At 40.6% G+C, this 23,218-nt stretch overlaps 2 protein-coding genes across 2 annotated transcripts; both read left to right on the top strand.

The window, feature by feature from the left end:
• Positions 1 to 4,085: 4,085 nt before the first annotated feature.
• LOC146579802 (secretory phospholipase A2 receptor-like) lies at positions 4,086 to 6,388 on the top strand. The gene is made up of 5 exons (XM_085268001.1): positions 4,086 to 4,341; positions 4,743 to 5,069; positions 5,289 to 5,380; positions 5,859 to 5,952; positions 6,363 to 6,388. Exons 1-5 carry the CDS (start codon positions 4,101 to 4,103, stop codon positions 6,386 to 6,388), a joined length of 780 nt encoding a protein of 259 aa, XP_085124127.1. The 5' UTR covers positions 4,086 to 4,100.
• A 7,895-nt stretch (positions 6,389 to 14,283) lies between these two features.
• LOC146579801 (Fc receptor-like protein 5) lies at positions 14,284 to 20,152 on the top strand. The gene is made up of 8 exons (XM_085268000.1): positions 14,284 to 14,320; positions 14,576 to 14,611; positions 14,822 to 15,088; positions 15,482 to 15,484; positions 15,563 to 15,826; positions 15,938 to 16,216; positions 18,949 to 19,239; positions 20,145 to 20,152. Exons 1-8 carry the CDS (start codon positions 14,284 to 14,286, stop codon positions 20,150 to 20,152), a joined length of 1,185 nt encoding a protein of 394 aa, XP_085124126.1.
• The last annotated feature ends 3,066 nt before the right edge of the window (positions 20,153 to 23,218 follow it).

Raw genomic sequence — 23,218 nt, 5'->3', positions numbered from 1 at the left:
CCTTTCCTTTTCAAAAATCTAATAATAATGATAATAATATTATTATTTTGTTGTTGTCTGTATATTATATTCACATAATCATATAATATCAAGGAGGGAACTATTCATTTTTTAACTCACCTCTCCCACTCAATTGGAAGACTTCGGTCAAATATATCTTGAAGGATGTGTCTTTTGATAAATTCTTTATATTGACTTGGGGGGCTTGTGTCTTCACAAGGTAAAGAGTTCGCAGTCATGGCTACAGTGACCATTATGGCAGTCAAGACAGCAACACTCATTTTGTCTACAGTGAAAGAAAGAAAACAACATTGACTGAGTAATGTGTTTAAAATCAATGCAGCTGGGGTGATGAACAGTAGCACTACCAGTCTGTGTTATTCTTTTACCATAGACATCTGATATTATTAGTATAATTTGTATAGTGAGACAAGCAAGGGTGCTGATGAAAACTGAACGTTTTTGTAATAACTGAATAATTTTTCCTCTTACATCTTCGCTTTATTCTTCCTGTAAAGTAGGACAGCACTTTACATTGTTCCTAATGAAGAGGCACATTTACAAAATTTTAAAAAGGAGTAGAACCTGGATTTAATTTCACACACACACACACACACACACACACACACACACACACACAAATCAAAAATAACATTAAATACACGAGGTGGCACGAATATGTAGAGCAATAGAATAGGAGACAGAAGTGTTGGCTTACCTTTCTTTGATGTGGTGCTGGGGAAAACTGATTGAAGCTTCAACCTTGGGACAGGAAAGTTGTTTGTGGCTCAAGAGACGGGTGTGACAGCTGAAGTCTGGAGAAAACTGAAGCTCGAGGCGGGTCCATGCAGCGAGAACAGTCAGCCCACAACTACACTGGTAGAGAGGAAGCAAGACGCAAAATTTTGATGAGGGGGAAAACCCTGGAAGTCCTGGAAATATGATGATTTTGACTTTAAAGTTCCCAATTAAACAGAAGCAGACCTGAATAATAACAACAAAACCTACTACCATAACCAACAGCACCAACAACAACAATAGTAATACAAATCTTAAATCTTATTCTTAAGACTTCTTAATCTCAGTCACAGCTTACATATAACCTTCCAACTGTGGTTCAACTGCTTACACAGGTAAATGCATTCCTTCACTGCATTCAACCAAAAGTATGAAGTCTGGTTCTTCTGGTTTTCTTGGTCCCTTTTTGTTTTGTACCTGTCATTGACTACATAAAGGGCCTAAGGCACTGATGACAGTTGGTTACAGTAAAACATGTGACCATAGACACTGAGCATAGTCTTTTTGTATTTAAAGTCTAAGACAATGAGACAGAGTTGTAATTATCAATGGCTCTCCACAGCTTTTATGCTGGTTCAATGTGATGATCATACTCTTTTGCAAAGGAGAGAAATTAATACTGATTTTTCTTCAAATATTTTATTTCTAATTTAAAAGTTTGTTTGTGGAGCACAGGTACAAGAATTATTATAGGTACAAATGTAAACTATATTTTTTCCAATGCTACATTATTATCTTAAATATCTAATATTATAATATTAACAAAGTAAATTAGTTAAACTGTCTTCACACTGTGAAGACTTCTTTAAATATCACTGTGTTTGACCCTATCTTATCTTATACAGGAAAATGATGTCTATTAACAAGGTTGCCCAAACTTTTGCATCCCACTGTATCAGTATATTTTGTCATTAGTATAATATGAAAAAAATTCTACATGTGTCAAGTCGTGTGCCAACATTTGCTGTGTAGTAGAACTGAGACATATAAAATATAAGAATTTACAGAGAGACAGGAATAAAAAGGACCAGCTGCTCTCCAGAGCAGGAACATGGCTGAGGAGGAAATGCTCCATTGGAGACTGGTGTGGCTCCAGCTCCACCGCCGATGGACCATCCTGGGACCCGTCCCTCATCTGCCTCGGAGCCATCCTCCCCTGTGGGCCTGTAAAACAGCACAAAACACAAAGAAATGAGAAGACTGCGACTAGATTTTAATTTCAACATTGAAAAAAAAAAACAACCAAAAACAGGATATAATCAGATTGGTTGTAGATATTTAGTAAAGGTGATCACAGGCAATCCCACCGAGTAAAAAGGTATCAGTGCTTGATGTACATACCTGTGGGTGCAGCAGCAGGAGCTCAGGGACTGGGAATGCTCTGCTGCAGAATCAGTTGGCTCTATCAATACAGTATTAAATGTTAACAGGTTGAATATAATAATCATAGAGTAGACAGTGGTCCCTCATTTATTGCAGCAGGGGTTCTCAGAATAACTAGCCCCTGGTCACGCACTTTATACACTGTTTATTAATAAACAATAAAATATATTCCTAAATGACAACATGCATAAAAGCAGAACGGTATTTGTACGTCAGTGGGAAAATAGCGGTGGCTTGCTAGCTTTTGTGCGGCTTCCCCGGGTCAGTAAAAACTTTCAAAAGAGAAATGAATGAACTTACCAGGTTGCCCGATCTCTTCACATATCTTCCTCCAAGCTCGGTCGTTTTTATTTCTGTCTCGGTACTGAAAGCAGCTGGTGTTGTACAGTTCCGAGTTGTTTGCTACCGCATTGATTAGCCTTCCCCTCCATTGAAGTATGAAAGGCTTTGGCTGGACCTGCCCCTTTGACCTAGGTAACAGCCACGTCACCAGACTCCTGATTGGTTGTCGCGGCGAGATTTGACGCTGGAGTTCAGATTTTTCCAACTCGAGCGGTAGACGCGAAACGCGCGTATGCACAAAATGCAACACAAAAACTGACGCGCGTGGTTTTATTCGCGCGTCAAACGCACCAGACGCGCTACACTGACGCGCGTTTCACGCGTTTTGGCGTTTTGGCGTTTTCACGACGCAAATCTGCTTCCGAATTTTCGCGGGACCCGCAATCGCGTGTCATCGCGCCTTTCCATTGACTTTACATGTAAACCTGACGCTCTATCCATCGCGTTCGGTGTGAACACACCGTAATAGGCAAGTTAATTAATACGGTTGCTACACTATAAAAAACAAAACAGGTTAGCTGAATGAGAGCACCTATACAGCCGACAACCAATACACGTCATCGTCCCAGAATACGTTGTGTGCGAAAAAACATGGCCTCTCCCATGGCTCCAAAATAGTTTTAAACAACAAACATTTAATGAATAACAAAAATTTTTTAGTTATTCTCAAGTATGTTTTTATGTAGGGGACATAATTTGTAACATATATAGAGTAACTTGTCATAATAGTCGTGGTTTGCTTTAAGGAAGGGGACCGGAGGGTGTGTTCCAACTACAGGGGAATCACACTCCTCAGCCTCTCTGGGAAAGTCTATGCCAGGGTGCTGGAGAGGAGAGTTCGTCTGTTAGTTTTTTCAAATACATTTTTAGACTTTTTTTTGAGCAATGATAAACCCAGCTGGATTTTACTAAAATTGAGGAGATTTTTTGGTGATTGTAATGACAGTGCATTAATACATTGTCATACTTAAAGGGAAAACTAAAAGTAGACAAAAGTAGTAAGATCAGCTTAATCTAATAATTTCCAGTTTTTTGTTTTGTTTTTGTTTTTCAAGCCAAGAGGACACGGTTGGGTTTCGAGCCACATCTGAACTGAATTCTTGGCCAGCATTTATTGCAGATCTGTTTCTGACTGAATATTCCTGAGACCTTGACGTGTTTATCAGATTTGCCAACCAATTAATATTTTAAAGTTGCAGACTTTTTTCATCTCTTAAAACCAGCTTGTTTCTTAAATTCCTTATTTCATGTTTCTTGATTTCACGAGACAGATAATTCATTGGAACAAACTCACTGAAAAAAATGTATTTTAGAATAAAACAGTTATGAGATGGGAAACAAAATATATTTTTGGTTGGTAGGTTTAACTTGAGTAATCAGATGTGTATTTATGCATGAGAAAGTTGATGCTCGTTGTTGATGCAGTTTGTCTGTTTTTAATTGAAGAAAGAAAGGCTAATCTGCTGGGTTTTTTTTAAGTGCTTCAGCAGTATCACTTCATCAATAAATCCCTGACCTGGTATGAGGCTCAGAGCTTCTGCAGATTAAAGTACACCGACTTAGCAACCATAAATAACATGGATGATGAAAACCAGCTGATCAACACACTGGACGTGACATCATCATGGATTGGACTTTACAATGGACAGACCAACAGGTGGCTTTTGTCTGATGGCAGCGGTGTAACGAGCTTCACCCAATGGAGCCCTGGTGAACCAAACAACTCTGGAGGGGTTGAGGCATGTGGACAGATGAATGATAACGGCCTCTGGAATGATGCGCCATGTGGATTTGCCATGGCTTATGTGTGTTATGAAAGTGAGTAAATGACACAGTGATCTTTAAAGCAAATGTAAACTGATGCAATTACATACAGTGATTAAGTTGAAATAAAACCTTCAGGATATGAATTATTTAATGGTGAAGATAAATATGAATTTATATTTCTTATATCTAAAACAAAGAAAGAAAAATCATTAGCTGGGTAGCACACAAAATGACAGCCCAGGTGTGATTCTTTTAAATGTGTGCACATATATGAATCAATACACAATAACAATGGTTTAAGGCATTTTTTTATATTAGTTTTTTGTCACTAGCCACACCATGGCCCTCCTAAATGTAAATCTGGCTCTAAAAATCTTACCTGATTTCTACTTTTCTTGGAAGAAAAAAGATGTCTAACTTCCTTTTATTCCTCTCTCCTTGTATGTTTTTAGTTCAGCAGGATGGCAGCAAGAAGTATGTGGTTTACACACAGGGACAAACCTGGCCAAACAGTCAAGATCTGTGCAGACAGAAGCACACTGATCTGGCATGTGTGCATACAGCACAGGAAAATTTAGCGATTGCTTCAGTTACAAACGCAGTGTGGTTCGGTCTGTTTAAAGATTCCTGGTACTGGTCAGATGGAACAAAGACCTCCTTCAAGTACTGGAAAAGAGGCGGAAGTTATAGTGGAAACTGTGTTTCTGTGGAAGGATCACAGCAGGGACGCTGGATACCAGCTGACTGTAACCAGAAAGCAACATTCATGTGTCAAGGAGGTAAGTTTCTGAAATACAAAAGCAATAAGTCATTTCTTGGAAAAAGTGTGATTTCAAAACTCAGATAGAAAAATAATAATATTCATAATAAGGATCGCAATCAACACAACGCTCAGATGAACCAAAACAACTTTCTTCTTCCTTTCCTGGATGTAAGAGCATTCATCAAGACAGTCTAAATAATGGCTGAGATTATATTTCTGTGTTTGTATTCTGCAGGTCTCAAGCTAAAGAAGATGGTCATAAAGATGAAGGTGCAGTCTGATGTGGATCTCACTGACTCTACTACTTCCAGCCTATTCCTACAGAAGGTACAAACATAGCTTCAAGGGTCCACCAGGGGAAACTGGTTATACTGCAAGAGTTCATAAAATTACAGTAAACAGAACATCAACCAAAAACTACCTACAGAAAAAAATAATACCAGTATGCAAAAAGTCTTGAGTAGAGTCAAAAATATAAAAAGAGTAATATTTTCAGTGAAGCACATCTGAAGCACTTTGTTATTTATGACATCATGAACTCATCCCTGAGGTCTAGCAAGACTGTCAATTCTATTTTTATACATAATACATTATGGTCTGTGTGCATTTGTTTTTGAAAGTAATAGAGACTAAATAAAAATATTTAAATTCAACACTTAAGTATCTCCTCAAAGTCCAACTGATGATTTAAAAATGGTTTAATTATTATAGTTATCTTAATGTTACACAGAGAGGTATGAAGCTGTGTGCTAAATCTGGAGAGTATGTCAAACAATTCTTTTCTTTGATGGTATTTTTCTTTTAGTTGGAAACAATCCTGAGAGATCAAGGGGTGACTGATGTCAAACTTAAATATGAACGTGTATTTCAACGTCAGTTGAAGACCACTGAGAACGCGGGTACAAGAGGCCTCCGTACAGGGAGCATATATCATGCTAACCTTAATTTGAAACATACCAATCATTTTGTGCAAAGTAATTTAGTAAAAGAACAAACAAACAATCAGTGAAAAGGTTTTTTTCCTCTCTTTACAGGATGCTGAGTGCAGAAGTGCCAATGTCGTTTTACTGCAACATTAGTGGTTATAGTGGTTTGTAGAGCTGATGGATGGAAACAGATTATTTAAAGATTGTTGCGTTTGATAGGTTTGTAGCTTGAATCTATCCGCTGGAACGTTGAAGACAATATAATTACACTGCAAAGCAAGACACAAGTAGGCAAGCTTCTTCATGTTTCTCGTGCACGGGAGAGAACCGGACAGGCACCGTTCCTTCGCTTGACCCCAGTTGCTCTCGTCCGTTCTTGTTAGGCGTGGCTGTGTGCAGGCAGGAATAGGACCCAAGGTGCAGACTCCAGAGACAGATGTAAACTCAAAAACCGTTTTAATGTTAAACTCAAATATAACATAACTGGAAACGATCAAAAAAATAAACTAATACCGGTGGATGCGCAAAACACACAGCTTGGTAAACGGTAGATCACGACATGGACACAGAGAAACACAGGGCTTAAGTACACAGAGGGAGCAATCAGGGAATGGGTAACAGGAGGGAAACACAGCTGGGGCAAATCAGGCCTAACGAGACAAGGGGAAGCAAAACCAGACACATTAACATCAGACATGGACTTTCAAAGTAAAACAGGAAACACATACACAGACTGAACAAAGACACAGACTCGCACGCACTGCAACAGAGGGAACAGAGACGTGGGACCAGGGCAGACACAAACACTGACTGGACACGGGGATATAGCCACTAAGGACACACAGAGACGTGAACTAGACAAGGGGATACAGCTGACAGGGGAGACAGAGCAGCTAGAGAAGACAGAGACATAAACTATAAAACAGAACTCAAAGAAACCAAAGACTAGAAAGTATAAATAATATAATAAACTCAAAACCCCTGGGTCAACGACCCAGGCATCCTAACAGTACCCCCCCCTTAAGGGCTGGCTTCCAGACAGCCCAAACCAAAACACCAAAATCAAAAAAAACAAAAACAACCCAACCAGGGTGGGCGGCGGGGGAAACAGGATGGAGGGCTCGAAACAAACCAAACAAGGAGCCAGAAACAACAAAACAAAAAAAATGCAAACACTGGAGCCCGGAAAGCAACAGAACAAAATACAGAAACAAAGTCCAAAACAACAGCACCAAGGCCCAGGCAAAGTCCAAAAGCAAACAAACAAAAAAGCTCACGAAAGGCGCAGAGGCCCATGCAATAGTCTCAAAAAAGTTCAGGGGGGCCGGCCCGGAGGCTGACAGTCCAAGAGCCCAGAAAACAGTTCAGGAGGCCGGCCGGGCGGGAGGCACCGACGGCGACGGAGCAGATCAGGAGGCCGGCCGGGCGGGAGGCACCGACGGCGACGCAGCAGATCAGGAGGCCGGCCGGGCAAGAGGCAGCAGCGTAGTTCAGGGGGCCGTCCATGACAGCGGCGTAGTTCAGAGGGCTGTCCATGACGGCAACGACATCCAGTCATCGTCCGGACAGAACGTGCAGGACGAGCAGGCCGGACAGGATGTGCAGGCCGGACAGGACGGACAGGATGTGCAGGCCGGACAGGACGTGCAGGCCGGACAGGACGTGCAGGCCGGGCAGGCCGGGCAGGATGTGCAGGACCAGACAGCATGGAGACCTCAGGAGCAGACGAAGCTGAACACTCGGAGACTGGACCAGGCAGAGCTGCAGAGGCTGAGGCCGGACCAGGCGGAGCTGCAGACTCGGGGGCCGGACCAGGCGGAGCTGCAGATGCAGGACCAGGCGGAGCTGCAGACTCGGAGGCCGGACCAGACGGAACTGCAGACTCGGAGGCCGGACCAGGCGGTGGAGCCGGTGGTGGCTGAACGGCCTCGCCAGAACCATCAGCAGACACTGGGACGTGCTGGCTGGGTCCTCCCGGACCCCCAGCTGACGAGGCAAGAGGCTGAACGGGCCCCTCGGATCCTCCAGCAGGAAGAGACGGCTGAAGCGATTCCTCGGACCCTCCAGCGGAGACAGGTGGCTGAACGGGCCCCTCGGACCCTCCAGCAGAGACAGGAGGCTGAACTGGCCCCTCGGATACTCCAGCAGGAAGAGACGGCTGAAGCGATTCCTCGGACCCTCCAGCGGAGACAGGTGGCTGAAGCGGTTCCTCGGACCCTCCAGCGGAGACAGGTGGCTGAACGGGCCCCTCGGACCCTCCAGCGGAGACAGGTGGCTGAACGGGCCCCTCGGACCCTCCAGCGGAGACAGGAAGCAGAACGGGCCCCTCGGACCCTCCAGCGGAGACAGGAAGCTGAACGGGCTCCCCGGGCCCTCCAGCTGACGTGGCGTGAGGCTGAACGGGCTCCTCGGGCCCTCCAGCTGACGAGGCGTGAGGCTGAACGGGCTCCTCGGGCCCTCCAGCTGACGAGGCGTGAGGCTGAACGGATGACCGAAGAGAGGAGCGACGGTGGCGTCGCTTCCTTTTAGACGAGGGAACAGGAACCGGTGGAGAAACGGAGACCTCCTCCTCATCCTCCGACCACACAGCCGCCAGAAAAAAGGCAGGCGAACGGACAGGCGAACAAGGTCCCGGCTGGCGTGAGGAAGGGGAGGAAGCCTGCAGTGGCGATGAGGCAGAGTGTGCGTTGCCCTGCGGCAGCGGTGGGGAAAATGTAGTGAGGGAGAGAGCAAGCTCACTAGCCCTGACTTGCTCTCTCCAGGCAGTTATGGTGTTCCCCAACTCAGTGTCCTTAGCAAACTGGTTAAGCCGGGGATTATGCCGAATGATGGCCTCCACCGCGCTCAGCCCCACTGCCATGGTCCTTAAATCCGGGGACTGGGCGATGCGGTCGAGCAGGCTCACCAGCCGCTCCATCTCGCCGTTGAACTCTGAGAAAAAGGAGTCTGCAGGGTCCATGTTCTGGTCGCGATCTTCTGTTAGGTGTGGCTGTGTGCAGGCAGGAATAGGACCCAAGGTGCAGACTCCGGACACAGAACTTAAACTAGTGATGGCCCGCTTGAAGCTGACGCTCCGGAGCGTGTGTCGAAAAAAACAACACACTGGTTCAGAAGCACTGTGTCGAGGCTTGCTTCGTTTGGCAAAAGTCACGTGACCAGTGACGTCCGAAGCTTCATTACGCACGTAACTGCTTCGGTACCTGATTCAAACGGATATAAGGAAGTGAATCATTCACGGGATTCGTGGAGTGTGTTGATGGTGACAGAGAGCGAAGAGGTGATCATTCCACTGACAGATATGGAGCCAGCGAGGAAGAGAGGACGTTCTGGCGTGTGGGAATATTTTGAGTTGATTTTGCTCAATTCATTTTATCTGCCGAAGTGAAAAACTTGAAATGTCCAAAATCATGTTTTCATAATGTAAATATCATTACAGCATATGACTTTAGGAACACTTCCATGTGAATTAAAGCTGATGAAGACTACAAAAATGTATTTGACACTATACGTACATTACATTGCTACACAGTTTAGAAAATCATTTTGTTTATTGTTTTTAGGTGATAGTCTGCAGGACCCAGGAATACCTGCATATCTACCAGCTTGCAGTGTAGTTCCTGCACTCCACAGCCTCTTCTGTTCCATGCAAGTGGATTTTCTCCAGGGCAGGAGAAACTATTTCTAAGAAAAGAAACAGACTCAGCCAGCGCACAGTAACACTAATCCTCTTTTTAAATGTAAATAACAAAAGGGCTACCTGACATAGAGCATGTTTTTACTTTGCAAGTTCTTGATTAGGGGTGGGTTTTGATTATCGCCTTTCTGATTACAATCCATGCTAAATTGAATAAAGTGGTATTGATTCATTAAAATCCCGTGTCGATTTGTAAATTAACGTTATTATGCCTGAAACGCCAGCATCTCAGGTTAAACCTCACAACATGTCGTCAAACACCATGCAGCTAAAACAGTAACTGGGAGCAGGTTTACGGATTCTGCATACAAACGTGAACACAGAGCGCGGACCCGACGCGTCAGAGTCAGATTTTGGTGCGTCGTCGGGTCCGCGCTGTTTGCGCCTCTTTTTTTTTCCGCTGGCTTCTGCAGCTGCAGGTTTCATAACTCTCTGTTTACATCTCTAATTAAGTCTCACATGTGTCAGCTTTCTTTTAATAGATACGAAATTATGGATATATACTGTTAAATGATCAGAATTGTAATATTTCTGACTGAGGCAAAACTTTCCAGATTCCAATCAAATTGAATCGGATCCTGTATCGAATCAAAAATGATTCTACAAATCAGTGACGATGCAGCCGTACTCAGCTCCCTAAGCATTTTCCCTTTCCAGTTCACAATCAATCCCACCCCTAGGTCAAAAATATGTATAGGACAATTGGCCTCATCTAATATTTTGTATGAACCTGTCCAGCTGTCCAGTGATTAAACGACAAGTAGATGGAGGCAGGACTTCACAGCAGGGGCATACTCCATAATGTGCTGTGCATTATCATATGTATATTATATATATTGCTCACTTATTGTATTTACCAACATCAAGGAGTTATGAGCAAAGAAAGGCCACCATAGTGCATGTTTAAATAGGGAAAGTTTATTGATCAAAATGTATTACGCAAATACGCATTACATTTTTTTCAGCCCCCCAATCGAGAAAACAAAACCAATTGCATGTTCAAAGCAACGGAACGGTGGCCCAATATCAGAGAGAACTCCACTCTTGAGTGAGCAGCGATGATTGAGCAGTCCGTTTTATTTTGCAGATTCAAGCTGCTCTTCAAAATTTTCACCACCAGATGTCACCGGAGAGGACTGTGTTGAAAAGCTTCGAGTAATGAACCGTTTTTCAATACAAGCTTCAGTGCTTCGGAAAGCTTCATTTGGCCATCACTAACTTAAACCAAAACAGCTTTAATGCTGAACGCAAACATCATATAACTAGAAAAAACTCAAAATAAACTGACACCGGTGGATGCGCAAAACACACAGCAAAGTAAACGGTAGATCGCGACATGGACACAGAGAAACACAGGGCTTAAGTACACAGAGGGAGCAATCAGGGAATGGGTAACAGGAGGGAAACACAGCTGGGGCAAATCAGGCCTAACGAGACAAGGGGAAGCAAAACCAGACACATTAACATCAGACATGGACTTTCAAAGTAAAACAGGAAACACATACACAGACTGAACAAAGACACAGACTCGCACGCACTGCAACAGAGGGAACAGAGACGTGGGACCAGGGCAGACACAAACACTGACTGGACACGGGGATATAGCCACTAAGGACACACAGAGACGCGAACTAGACAAGGGGATACAGCTGACAGGGGAGACAGAGCAGCTAGAGAAGACAGAGACATAAACTATAAAACAGAACTCAAAGAAACCAAAGACTAGAAAGTATAAATAATATAATAAACTCAAAACCCCTGGGTCAACGACCCATCCTAACAGTTCTCCCGTACCACTGTTCTTTTATTGAGGTTACATGAATATGCATAAGTTCATTAACATATGACGTCTACATACACACAAAGAGTACCTTGCCTGTGTGTGTGTGTGTGTGTGTGTGTGTGTGTGTGTGTGTGTGTGTGTGTGTGTGTGTGTGGACTGCTGATCAAAGGGTCAAACATCCTTGGTCAGGAAGAGGGTAGCCTCCCCCTCACCCTAGATGGTTCATCCTAGATAACATGGTGAGGAAGTCCTGCAGTTCATCTAAACAAAGAGCACTTAGACTAGAACAGACGCAACTACGTTAATCCTACCATAAAACAATAAGACACGGTATGACCTCTCATGCTCCCAAAGTGCTGTCTAATACACACAAAGTTTGCAGACTATCAAGGATCAAAACCTCTACCAATCTACAACTAATTACAAAACTCTAAGCATATATAAGTAAATATTTCTAAGCATAAATGACAATCAACAATACAAACCTAACAGCGTTCCCCAGCAAATTTATTTACCCTATACTTGTGTAGTTCATAACAGCTGATGTATATTCTAACCTAAGTTATTAAGTAAATTAAACTTTTGCTTACTTTAAGAGTGTAATTAAAACAGTAGATCTTGTCCTCATTTTGCCCCTAAGGTCTTTGGTCATAATATTGTAACTATGGGTGGGAAGAAGAACCTATGCAACATAACATTAAATATTGTAATATTTGTAATAATAAAATCAAAGTGCAACCAGACTGCTCCATTACTTTGGTAGTTACTCTCATGTTTTCATTTGGTCACCATATTGTTATACGATAGCCATCTCTCCTAATCTGTGTTTATGGAGGCATGTGTTCTGTCTACAATAAAATAACTCTCTGAATGTTGAACCTTCTTATCCAGTGTTTTTCTGTTTTATTTATCCCCCCATGCCTCACAGCACAGGTCTTAGAGAGATCATTTTTAAAACTAACAGTCTGAGATCACCCGGACAGGTAGAATCTCAGCCACGATAAAACCTTTCCAATAACTCTGGTAAGATGTTCTAGTCTATCCCAAAAAAAATACAGTCATCCACAATGGCTTCATGTGTCTGGCCCATCGGTGTGTGGGAGCTGAGTCTTCAGTCCTGCAGAGAATACATGCAGGAAGAGGTGGAACTTCATTTTTATGGGCACACAATCGGCCAATCACATGCAAAGACTGAGATCACACCATTATGTGAAAGAAGGGCAGACGTTCTGAAGACGGTGGTACAGGCCAGGTATGCAGAGACGGTGAGCCGCATTTAAATGCAAGCGTGTCAGAAAAAGTAACAAGTGAACACATAAAATGAGCAGCATCTGACTACATTTCACTGATGTTGGAGACTGCAAAGCTGAATGCAGGATTTATAAAATTAGGAGATGGATAATGTGATACGCATTTTTATTTTTTAGCCATTTTCCATTGTGGAGGATAAAAGGTTTCAAACTTTTCCAGGCTTTAAACCTCATACGTCCTCCCTATTAGCAGTGAATGCATAAAAACAAGGCTTTTATGAAAACACTGAATAAAAAATTTCTTCTTGAAAAAGACTAAATGTACAGTTCAGTATTGAATATTACATAAAATAAACTATGTACAAAGTGTCTTTGAATGGCAGAGATGCAGAAATGTGTGCATGTAGCACAGAGGTATTGCTCGTGTCTGAGCGCATAAATGAGTCACTGGCCTGAATGTGGCATGAAGCCATTTATAATTCTTACTCAATTTGATCTGCTGCTCACCACAAACAAGCAAGTAGAAAAAATTTTTGGACTTTTATTTATATTTTCACAGGTTTTACACTTTTTCCTACTGATAAAAACCTCCCGTATGATCATTCATACTACACAAAGTAATTATGAAATAAACAATTAACTTGTAGAACCAAAATGTTCCCGGTATTTGAGGCAAGAGGGAGTATGTTATGTTATGTGAAGGTGCAGCCAGAGCTCTGTTCTTGTTGTGTTTCTGGGTGTAAAATAAAGGACTTCACATTTAACTTTAACTTATAATAATAATAATAATAAACTTTATTTATAAAGCACACTTAAAAACCAAGGGTATGCCAAGGTGCTTAACAAGTAAAATAGAGTATAGGAGGAGGATAATAGAAATAGGACCAAAGCAAGTACTAAATATGCAAACAGATAACTGTCACTAATACATAGGAAAGCAACAGGTACAGAGCAAACAAGAATTTAAATGAGCATAGAAGTGCATGATATAAAATCATAAAAGAAATATTAACTAGAGGGAAAGGCAAGATTGAATAAGTGGGTTTTTAATCGTGATTTGAACAGTGCAATGGAGTCAGATGCGCGGAGGTCGAGAGGAAGGGTATTCCACAGTACCGGGGCAGCCAGAGCAAACGCACGGTCACCCCGGGACTTCAGTCGAGATCTGGGTTGGGTCAGAAGTAGTTGAGTGGCAGATCTGAGTGTTCTAGCAGGAGTATGTGGTTTGAGAAGTTCACTAAGATAACTTGGCGCTAATTTATTAATAGTTTTGAAAGTAAGGAGTAATATTTTAAATTGAATACGGTACTTTATGGGCAGCCAATGCAGGCTAGCTTGTGATCTCCTCATAAAAAATCTGCCTAACATGTCTCTGCAGCAGCAGGAGACAATAAACATGTGACAGTATGTTGTGGTCAGATCTTCTTGCTTTGTCTGTGTAAAAGGAAGGAAGCAAAAACTTATAAAAAGTGTTTGTGGTCTTCACAGCTCTTTGGTATCTGCTGTGCTGCTGCTTCACTCTCTCTCTTTACAGAAAGTTGTAGAAGTTTTCAGACGTGTCACTGCTGGATGTGAGGATGGGAGCCACTTTGCTCTGTGAGCTGGGCCTATTCTGTGAGTACATCACTGACTCCTATTGCTTGATTCATACTGATCCATAAACATGTTTTAGTAAGAAGAACAGAGCATCAGTCGTTTGTACCATTTCAGGTCATGTGATCAGAGGACTCATGTTTGTTACCAACATGTTTGTTTGTAGACTGGATTAGATTTTAGTGGACTGACTTAGATCAGAGTGGAGCTGATTTAGTTTATCTAAGAAAGGTTTGTTTAGTTTGATAATGTCTGAAGTCTCTGTCTTTATTGTAGTGCTCTGTACGCTCCTCTGCACTGGACACACTCAAGGTGACTGAACAGTTTTCACTTTTTTTTTTACTTCTTTTTATTCATTTAGTAAAGATTCATCTTAGCCTACTGCATCAGTTTTAAGCACTTTCTGGTTTTGCTCATTTTTGCAACACATTTATATTTTTTATGAACATGTTGTTGCTTCTTGACTAAATAAAATGTTTCAATGTTTCAGATTGTTAACGATGTGGTTGTGTTGGATTCTAGATGCTGTGCTAACGATTGAACCCAACTGGTCCAGTTTTTTCATTGGAGAGTTCATTGTCTTCAAATGTGACATGAATGAAGGAAAAGACACTGACTGGAAATATATAATCAAGAAGGATGGTCAAGAATTTATCCGCTACAGTGATTACAAAAACCACAGATTAAAATGTACAATTACAGGTCACAGTGGTGAATATCAGTGCTCTGGTCACAGGACGAGCAACAGTTATACAAAGAACAGTAATACTGTCTCTATAACTGTATTAGGTAAGTCCTCAGTGACCAACAGCATAAATTTATGATCCTGTACATTTAAATGTTGTCACATCAGAGGTAATGAGCAGACCCAAACTCTTCCAAATAAAGACAGTGAGTTTATTTACAGTGATAAATAGTGACAAAATAATGTGCAAATCCCAGTGTTGTGCCAAAAAGTGGTTGTTTTTCAAGTATCTTTATAACTCTGTGTTATTGTGCTTACATTATAACCAATCCGGTCCTTTATGTCCACTTCGTCAGGCAGGACAATGGAAAAACAGTTATATTCTGTTTATTTAGAGATATACACCCTGCCTCTGTTACCATGTTGAGAAAGACAGCAAAAAATCAAAGAGCAGAAAATATGATGAAGAAGAATTTTGAAGATTTTCCTGCAAGTAGCAGGTTTTATGACATTAACACATGCTTCTTCTTCTTTTTTTAACGTATGGATCTGTTTTTCTTTAATTTTCATAACTGCAGATAAACCCAGGGCCACACTGACAGCAGGAACAACAATCATACCAGTAGGGGGCAGTGTGACACTGACCTGCTCTGTGCAGAGCTCTCATGGATGGAAATATGAGTGGTTCAGACGAACCCAAAGAATCTCTGAACTTCAAATCAGAGATCAACAAAACAGAGATATCAGAGTATCTCAAGGAGGAATCTACAGCTGCAGAGGAACAAGAGGAAACCCAGTTTACTACACTGATAGAAGTGATGATGTCACCATTGAGAAAACCTGTGAGTTTAGTATGAAATATACATTCACTCATGATTATCAAATGATGTTAAGGTTCCTCTGTTGATTTCACGTTTCTATTTTTTATCTTAACTGTTAATATGTGTAAACAGTTTCCAATAAAGTTGTTGTAAAACAACAACCCAACTGGCCTCAGATATTCAGAGGTGAGACGATCACTCTGACATGTGAGGTGCAGGAAGGAGGTGAAACCACTGAGTGGGAGTATAAATGGAGAGGACCCAGGACACTCAAAGTGTGGACACACAATAATGATTGGACATTCAGAGTTTCTCAGTCCAGCAGTGGAGACTACATGTGTAAGAGTCGACGCAGAGATGACTCATATTCTTCAACAGAGTGGAGTGAAGCCTTCACATTGTCAGTATCAAGTAAGTTATGTTTGTTGTGTGAGCCCAGGATGAATTCAATGGTCTACAAAGGATGTTACATTGTTACAAAGAGCTACAGCTGATAGTAGCTCATTGTTGGCAGTTTGTCACCACTTTGTCTCCTGAACTTTCAGCTGGTATAGGGACAGCAATGCTGACCTGCTGCTCCATAACCTGAGGACCATAATGATATAAATAATGATAAATAATGTTTTTTGTAAGCAGGGAGGCAGATTTGGTTTGTGTGTGTGCATGTGTGTGTATACACAGCAAATCCAGCATGTCCAAATTAACACTGTCGGATTTGATTTCAACACTATTAAAGTGTCTATATGGGTCCACACCAGAGAGTGTTAATTTAACTCTTTTTGGAGAGTTGGTACGTTAACTCTGATTTAGTGTTAAACACCAAATCTGTCTGGAGTTGATAATTTAACACTGGGTGTTAAGAGTTTATATATTAACTCTCAAAGAGTATTTTAGTTTAACTACGTAAGAGTTATCTTCTAATTCATTCTAAAAAGCGGGAATTTTACTGTTCTGAACTTCTAGAAATTTCTTTTGGAAATAAACATTTACTAAAAAGATGCAATGGTTTTTGAAAAACATTTATTCTGAACTGTGCACCACAATTTCAAAACATTTTCTGAAAGATGTAACAGTGTACATGTTCTCACTTTCATTAGAATTTTGTTTATCAAAAGGTCTGACATGGTAAATGCAAATAACAGCGTTCTCATCACTTATTTCTTCAATACAATATGCATGTCCTTCATTCATCCCTTTGTGGAACTTCAACGCACTTCTGCTCTCCCCCATATTCCATCTTCACAAGCATATCCTGTGCGGAGATTGAATAAAAATTAGTTGACACTAATTAACGGCACAAATAATCCAGTAAACAATTGCAGCACAGTAAAAAAAAAAAAAAAAGGAATCCTCTTTGAGCCATTACTTGTGTAAAGTATTTTCCCAAAAGACAAAGACACAGGCAACAGGTAATACTGAACTAAATGTAAAACCTCAACCTTTTTCATTTTTACCTAAACCGTGTGCACAAAACTCTGGAGGGATCTATGCTAACGTAGAACCCAGTCAGGACGTCTGCTACTGCTGTTTGCTCGTTTTTTTTTTATGGGCGATCGTTTTCAGGCTTCAAGTAGCACCATTATACCAACATTTCACATTCTAGACATTGTTTTAGGTGTATTTGACCAAAAGTTTGACTGAAAATTCACATGCAAGCTTTTTTTCAAGGCTGTGGTATTTGCCCGCAAACAATACCTTTCAGCTAGCTAAAACAGAATATTATACTATCACCGAGCAACATGGCTACTGCCTTCCACACAGCTTTGTCTCAACTCCAAAGAGCCACAGAAGTAAAAGCTCATAATAATAATTGAAACAATATTTGAAAAAATGACTTACCAAGCATGGCAATCAACTCAAATATGTAGAGCAAAATGTTCTGAAACGGCTTCACTTCAGCTTCGATTGGTGCTGGGGGGGGGAGTCTGTGAATTTACTCTGTTGGTGTCATAGCCCCTCTAGGAGTTCAGAGTTAAGAGGTCAAGAGTTAATGTTTCCATTGTAACACCTCCAGATTTGACATAGAAACACTCATTTTTAACACTCGATTTTAACTACTATCATTTTACACCTCAGAGTTACATTAAAAGAATGTGATTCTGCTTAGAGTAAAATTAACTCTACTTTTCCAAGAAGACTATTAACACCAAAACATTTAACACTTTTGAATTTGCTGTGTACATGTTTAGACATCTTTGTAAGGACAAAAAATTGGCATGCTACTATATTTGTGGGGACCAAGAGTCCATTGTGGGGACAAAATGCTCGTCCCTGCAAGTTTGAAGGTATTTCTAAGACTCAAAATGTGGTTTTAGTGTCAGGGTTACAATTAGGTTATGGTTAGGTTTAGGCTAAAGTTCAGGATTAGGCCTTCAATTTTTCAATTAGATGTCCTCCCTAAGATATGACAATGAGTGTGTGTGTCTGTTCCTGTCTATCTATCATTGTGAGGACCGAAATCTGCATTCTACTATACATGTGAGGACCAACAGTCATTTGTGAGGACACACACCTGAAGGCTGAAAATGTGGTTTTAGTGTCAGGGTTACAATTAGGTTATGGTTAGGTTTAGGCTAAGGATCAAGGTTAGGCATTCATTTTTAATGGTTATGGTTAGGGTAAGGGGTTAGGGCAAACATTATGTCAATGAAGGTCCTCACTAAGACAGCTGAACGAGCGTGTGTGTTTGTGTGTCTTGTGTGTCTTGTGTAAATGTTGATACTAAGGTAAATAAAAAGTGTAATGTGATCTGCAGGAAGTTACAGCGAGATGAGTAGGATTTTCTTTCCTCTTACAGGAAAGGAGGCAAGTGTTGATTTCTTCTCATGATGCAGGACGAAGTTGTCTAGCCAAAGTAAACTGTTGCAGTCTGTAAATGAAAAAAGCATAAAATTAAACTATGTAAAAGGCATTACAGCTATGTATTAGAGGAATGAGTGTGTGAGAGGGGATGACATCAGTGTTAACACAGTTTGGGCCATTGCACTATGTTGCATATACTCACACTGTTACAATTTGGTAATTGGAGGAGGAAGACCAGAGGAAAAATGCAAAATGAAGGCACATAACATCAGGGTAGTGTAATCCTGGCCTGTGTGTGGTGTAATATCTATTTTCTTTCTGTCTTTGTTTAAACTCAACAGCAGATCACCCAAAGGCCCAAATAACTATTGATGTGAGAGACATTCCAGTAGGGGGCAGTGTGACCCTTAGCTGCTCAGTGAACTCATCATCTGGATGGAAATACTACTGGTACAGAGATGTGAACTCATCTGAACCTCTGACCACACAAGATGCTGTTCAGATGCAGATGCAGTTCCCTTCAGAAGGACAAATCACTGTCTCACAGGAAGGACTCTACAGGTGCAGAGGAGGAAGAGGACACCCAGTCTACTACACAGAGTACAGTGATCCACTCATCATTGATGAAAATGGTGAGCTTTTCATCAGTGAGTGTCATAGAAAGACAAAATGTAGAAACGTTTTTTATTTTCAGTTTTATGCCTGGATCAGTGATTCACAGTTTTTGAGATATTGCAACACATTTGGCCTCAAATATGCAGACTAGTCAAGATAATAATCAGATGTGAGATCCTGGAGAAGACACTGAGTGGGAGTGTGAAGGGAGAAAGTTAGTGTCAGTTTTGCAAAGAACAAAAGGAAGCTGATATTTCACCCCTTTGTGCTTACACTGTGCTTATAAACACTAAACACTAAAATAGCAGCTTTAAAAATGCTTCTGTTCACAAGGACGATGGCATTTTACAGTAATATAATGCAGTGGATAAGGAGCGGGACTAGAACTAGATTCTGAATGTAACAAAGATTGGCCTGAGTGATGTCAAACTGAAGTATACATCAACAGTCTTGTTATCTAAAGGAGAGTTTTGCCTTGAGCATCCAGCTGGTGCCAGGGGGGTCGCATTAGATGAAGATGGTAGTTGTTTTGGTTAGCGTGAACAAACTGCTTCCAGTTTTCCAGTTGGTCTAATGTCCGTCACTGGTCACCAGGTCTCTCAATTTCTGTTCTTCTTCTCCAAGATCTTGTCCATATTGCTTTCAATAAACACAGTCTGAGTACTCACAGCCCTGCCCATCATCTATCATGTCGGCCAGCTCTAGCCGATTCTTGTACTTCGATAAGCCAGCTCCAATCAGCCAGAACTCTGTTATCATGGTTCTGAATTGGTAGATGTCTTTCAATGTCCTCCATCGAGAGTGTTGTCAGACACATGACGTAAGCAACCATCGAGTATCTGGCAGCAAATGTCTCCGCAGGACAATCAGTTTTTCAGTTTCGTTAAGGGACCTGTTGATCAAATCCATAATTCTTCTTTAGGTTTTTAGAGAACAAGTCTGGAAGACTCTCTTAGGGATAGAGAATAAGCGAGACTATGCAAAAGACATGAGAAGCCAAGCAGGAAAGATAAGGGAGAGGGAGAAGGAGAAAGTGCAGCCGCCTCCGTCAAGAGCCAAGAAAAGACTTCCACATGCCAAATGTAACGCACTTAAAATAAGTTACTTGATTAAAAAATATTTACACATAATTAAAATGTTTCCATTTTTCATTGTTTTTAATTGCATAAAGCCTACTTTCAGTTTCATAATTATGTCCAACATGTTGCTCAGTTTTTGTATAGAGAAACTGATGCTATTTACTGACTCTTTGTTTGAGGTTTTCATGCATGGATTATAAAACTGTCACCTGTTTAGGTAAACCTTTTGCTTTACTTTCAACCACTTTTAAAATCTTTCAGTATTTTAAAACCCAAGTTTCATGAGTGCATTTTAGAACACAAGATGGTAATGAAACCAGCTATGGTGTATGGCTTGGAAAGAGCTATGGATATATCATATCTGATTTGAAAGAAGAAACAGGAAATTGTCTGTGGTAATGTTAAACGCAGTTAAAAATGATGAACAATATCAGGTAACTAGAGCCTGAGTCATGCTTTAAGAGTATATTTATAAATTATTAATTAAATATAGATTTAGATAGTGTATGAACATTAATTCAAATCCTGTTTTAAACAGTTTAACAAATAATGTCATTAAGAGTGCCAATGAAATTCCAGATTCCAATAGATAATAAAATACTCGGGAAAATTTTGCCTTCACATTTCAAATTTTGCCTTCAAATTTTGGCTATATATGATTGAGGCATCATCTGTACTCTGTAATATGCATGAATGAATAGAAGAATAAGACAACATTTACTATTTTTTTTAATTATCAAAAAGTTAAGTTAACAAAAATCACTGTGTGTGCCTTTTATTTCCAAATGTGGTCCACAGACCATGTACCATCCATCCATCTTCTTCCACTTATCTGGCAGCGGCCAGGCAGAGAAGCCCAGACCTCCCTGTCCCCAGCCACCTCCTCCAGCTGACCAAGGTGTTCCCAGGCCAGCTGAGACATAAAATCTTTTCAGCGTGTCCTGGGTCTGCCCCGGGACCTCCTCCTCTGAGCCCCTCCCAGATGGCCGAACCTCTCACCCTATCTCTAAGGAAGGCCAGCCACCCTTTGGAGGAAGCTAATTTCTGCTGATTGTATCCGCAATCTCATTCTTTCGGTCACTACCCACAACTCGTGACCATAGTTAGAAGGTAGGGACGTAGATCGACCGGTAAATTGAGAGCTTCGCTTTTACACTCAGCTCCCTCTTCACCACAACAGACCGGTCGATCTCCGGCTTCCTTCTCCCGTCACTAGTGAACGAGCAGTGTTGGGTGTAACATGTTACTAAGTAAGGCATTACTGTAATTAAATTACTTTTCGACTGAAAAAGTAGAGTAACTGATTACTGTTCATTTTTAGGTATTTTAATTACAGTTACTTACAATGCACTTGCGTTACATTGTAAAATAATTAAACTCGCTGAATATCATTATTTAATTTCAATAATTTGTCTTCTAAACGTAGAAGTAAACTCTGCCGCTTTAACATCGCTGTAGTGCAGCTGCACGTCATTTCGCACCAGTTTGCTGCAAGAACATTTAAAGTAATATGTAAGCTGTGTCCTGGGGAGAAAAAAAACTATCGGCTGCTGTTAATAGCACGAGTAATCTACTGAAGCGCCTGACACAGGAGCATAGACAAACACTTCTGAGTGATTCTTACAATACAATACAACTTTGTGGTAAAAGTTGACTTAAGCGATCAAAGACGTGCAGGAGACTGATGCTGTCCAGTGTAGCAAGTGATTTATTCACCATTTTGTGACCCAAACAGTATTTACAAAGAAACAAATAAGAAACTCAACTCTATAATTAACTCAGTTCAAATAAACATAACTGAACTTAAATCAACTGAAATTAAGGTCAACCTGCACACAGCTACACTGACCTGAACCTTTCTCTCAAAACACCAGAGTTCTTCTGCTTAAATAGTCCACTTAACCAAACAATTTCTCCTCTGGACTATTCCATTCAGTAGGTAGGTAAGATGAACATGATTATATTCAAACCTCTACTACTCCTCTTTACTGGCAACATGAACTCTGTGGAGTAATCAATACATATTACAACAATAAATCTATTTCTTCATAAACCCTGTAAAATAAACTTTATTAAATTATAAGAGTTCTTCCCCTTCTGCACTTGGTCTCTTCCTGTGACCCCAGATGAACCCAGAAGGTATAAAGCAGGAAGTAAAACTACATTTCCTCCTTTTGTTTCTGGAAGACAGGTAGGTAAGGTAAGTTCTAAACAATACAAATTAACAGTTGAAATAAAGAACATGTTAACTTAAACTTGTAGGAATTGATTTAAACCAAGATATTATATAATCTGTAAAAGTGCAGAACATAAACAAACCTGGGATAGTAGATGTTTGCCTCTTGCAGATTACATGTGAAATATGGTTAAATCAAAGCAAGAATGTTAACTAAGAATATAGACAAATGGTCTTCTCACTCACTTTGTCACAAACTTTATTTGTATAGCATGTTTAAAAGACCAGCGGTACACCAAAGTGCTTTACAATAAAAACAGGAAAATTAAGGCAATAAATGAAAGACTATTAACAAAGACTTCTCAAGGTTCTTGTCCCTAATAAACAGCCTCTGTCATTATTAGTGATCATAATTATTATTTTCATGTTTATTATCACTTTTTTTGTGTACTCATGTTTTTTTGTTAATGACTTTGAGCTGAATCCCAGGATGGATAATTAACTTCCAGTCAACCTGAAAAAAAAAATGTTAACATTGATTTTAATGATAACCACAAAGCTTCTACAACTACTTTAAATTAATAAAAGTGTATCACGAACTCTGACTCATAGACACAATGATCACCTGCAGGTCACCTGATGTCTGTGATACTAACTTAAACACATTTAAATTAAATATTATTAACTTGGCTTTGTTTAATTCAACAGTGTCAGAGCTGCAGCAGATGTAATCAGTACAGT

Source organism: Mchenga conophoros, linkage group LG3 (genome assembly GCF_057382185.1).
Source record: "Mchenga conophoros isolate Kocher_MC1m ecotype Shallow Benthic linkage group LG3, M_conophoros_male_GT1.1, whole genome shotgun sequence".
NCBI lineage: Eukaryota > Metazoa > Chordata > Actinopteri > Cichliformes > Cichlidae > Mchenga > Mchenga conophoros.
Note: the sequence above shows the minus strand (reverse complement) of the source record. Positions and strands in the feature narration are given on the sequence as shown.

What these genes read in the sequence shown, in the direction of transcription:
- LOC146579802 (XM_085268001.1), top strand. Translation starts at nt 4,101, where the DNA reads ATGGATGATGAAAACCAGCTGATCAACACACTGGACGTGACATCATCA. An exon ending in GGCTTATGTGTGTTATGAAA is followed by an intron (nt 4,342 to 4,742) that starts GTGAGTAAATGA and finishes GTATGTTTTTAG; the next exon opens with TTCAGCAGGATGGCAGCAAG. An exon ending in CCAGCCTATTCCTACAGAAG is followed by an intron (nt 5,381 to 5,858) that starts GTACAAACATAG and finishes TTTTTCTTTTAG; the next exon opens with TTGGAAACAATCCTGAGAGA.
- LOC146579801 (XM_085268000.1), top strand. Translation starts at nt 14,284, where the DNA reads ATGGGAGCCACTTTGCTCTGTGAGCTGGGCCTATTCT. An exon ending in CTGTGAGCTGGGCCTATTCT is followed by an intron (nt 14,321 to 14,575) that starts GTGAGTACATCA and finishes TCTTTATTGTAG; the next exon opens with TGCTCTGTACGCTCCTCTGC. An exon ending in TGTCACCATTGAGAAAACCT is followed by an intron (nt 15,827 to 15,937) that starts GTGAGTTTAGTA and finishes ATGTGTAAACAG; the next exon opens with TTTCCAATAAAGTTGTTGTA.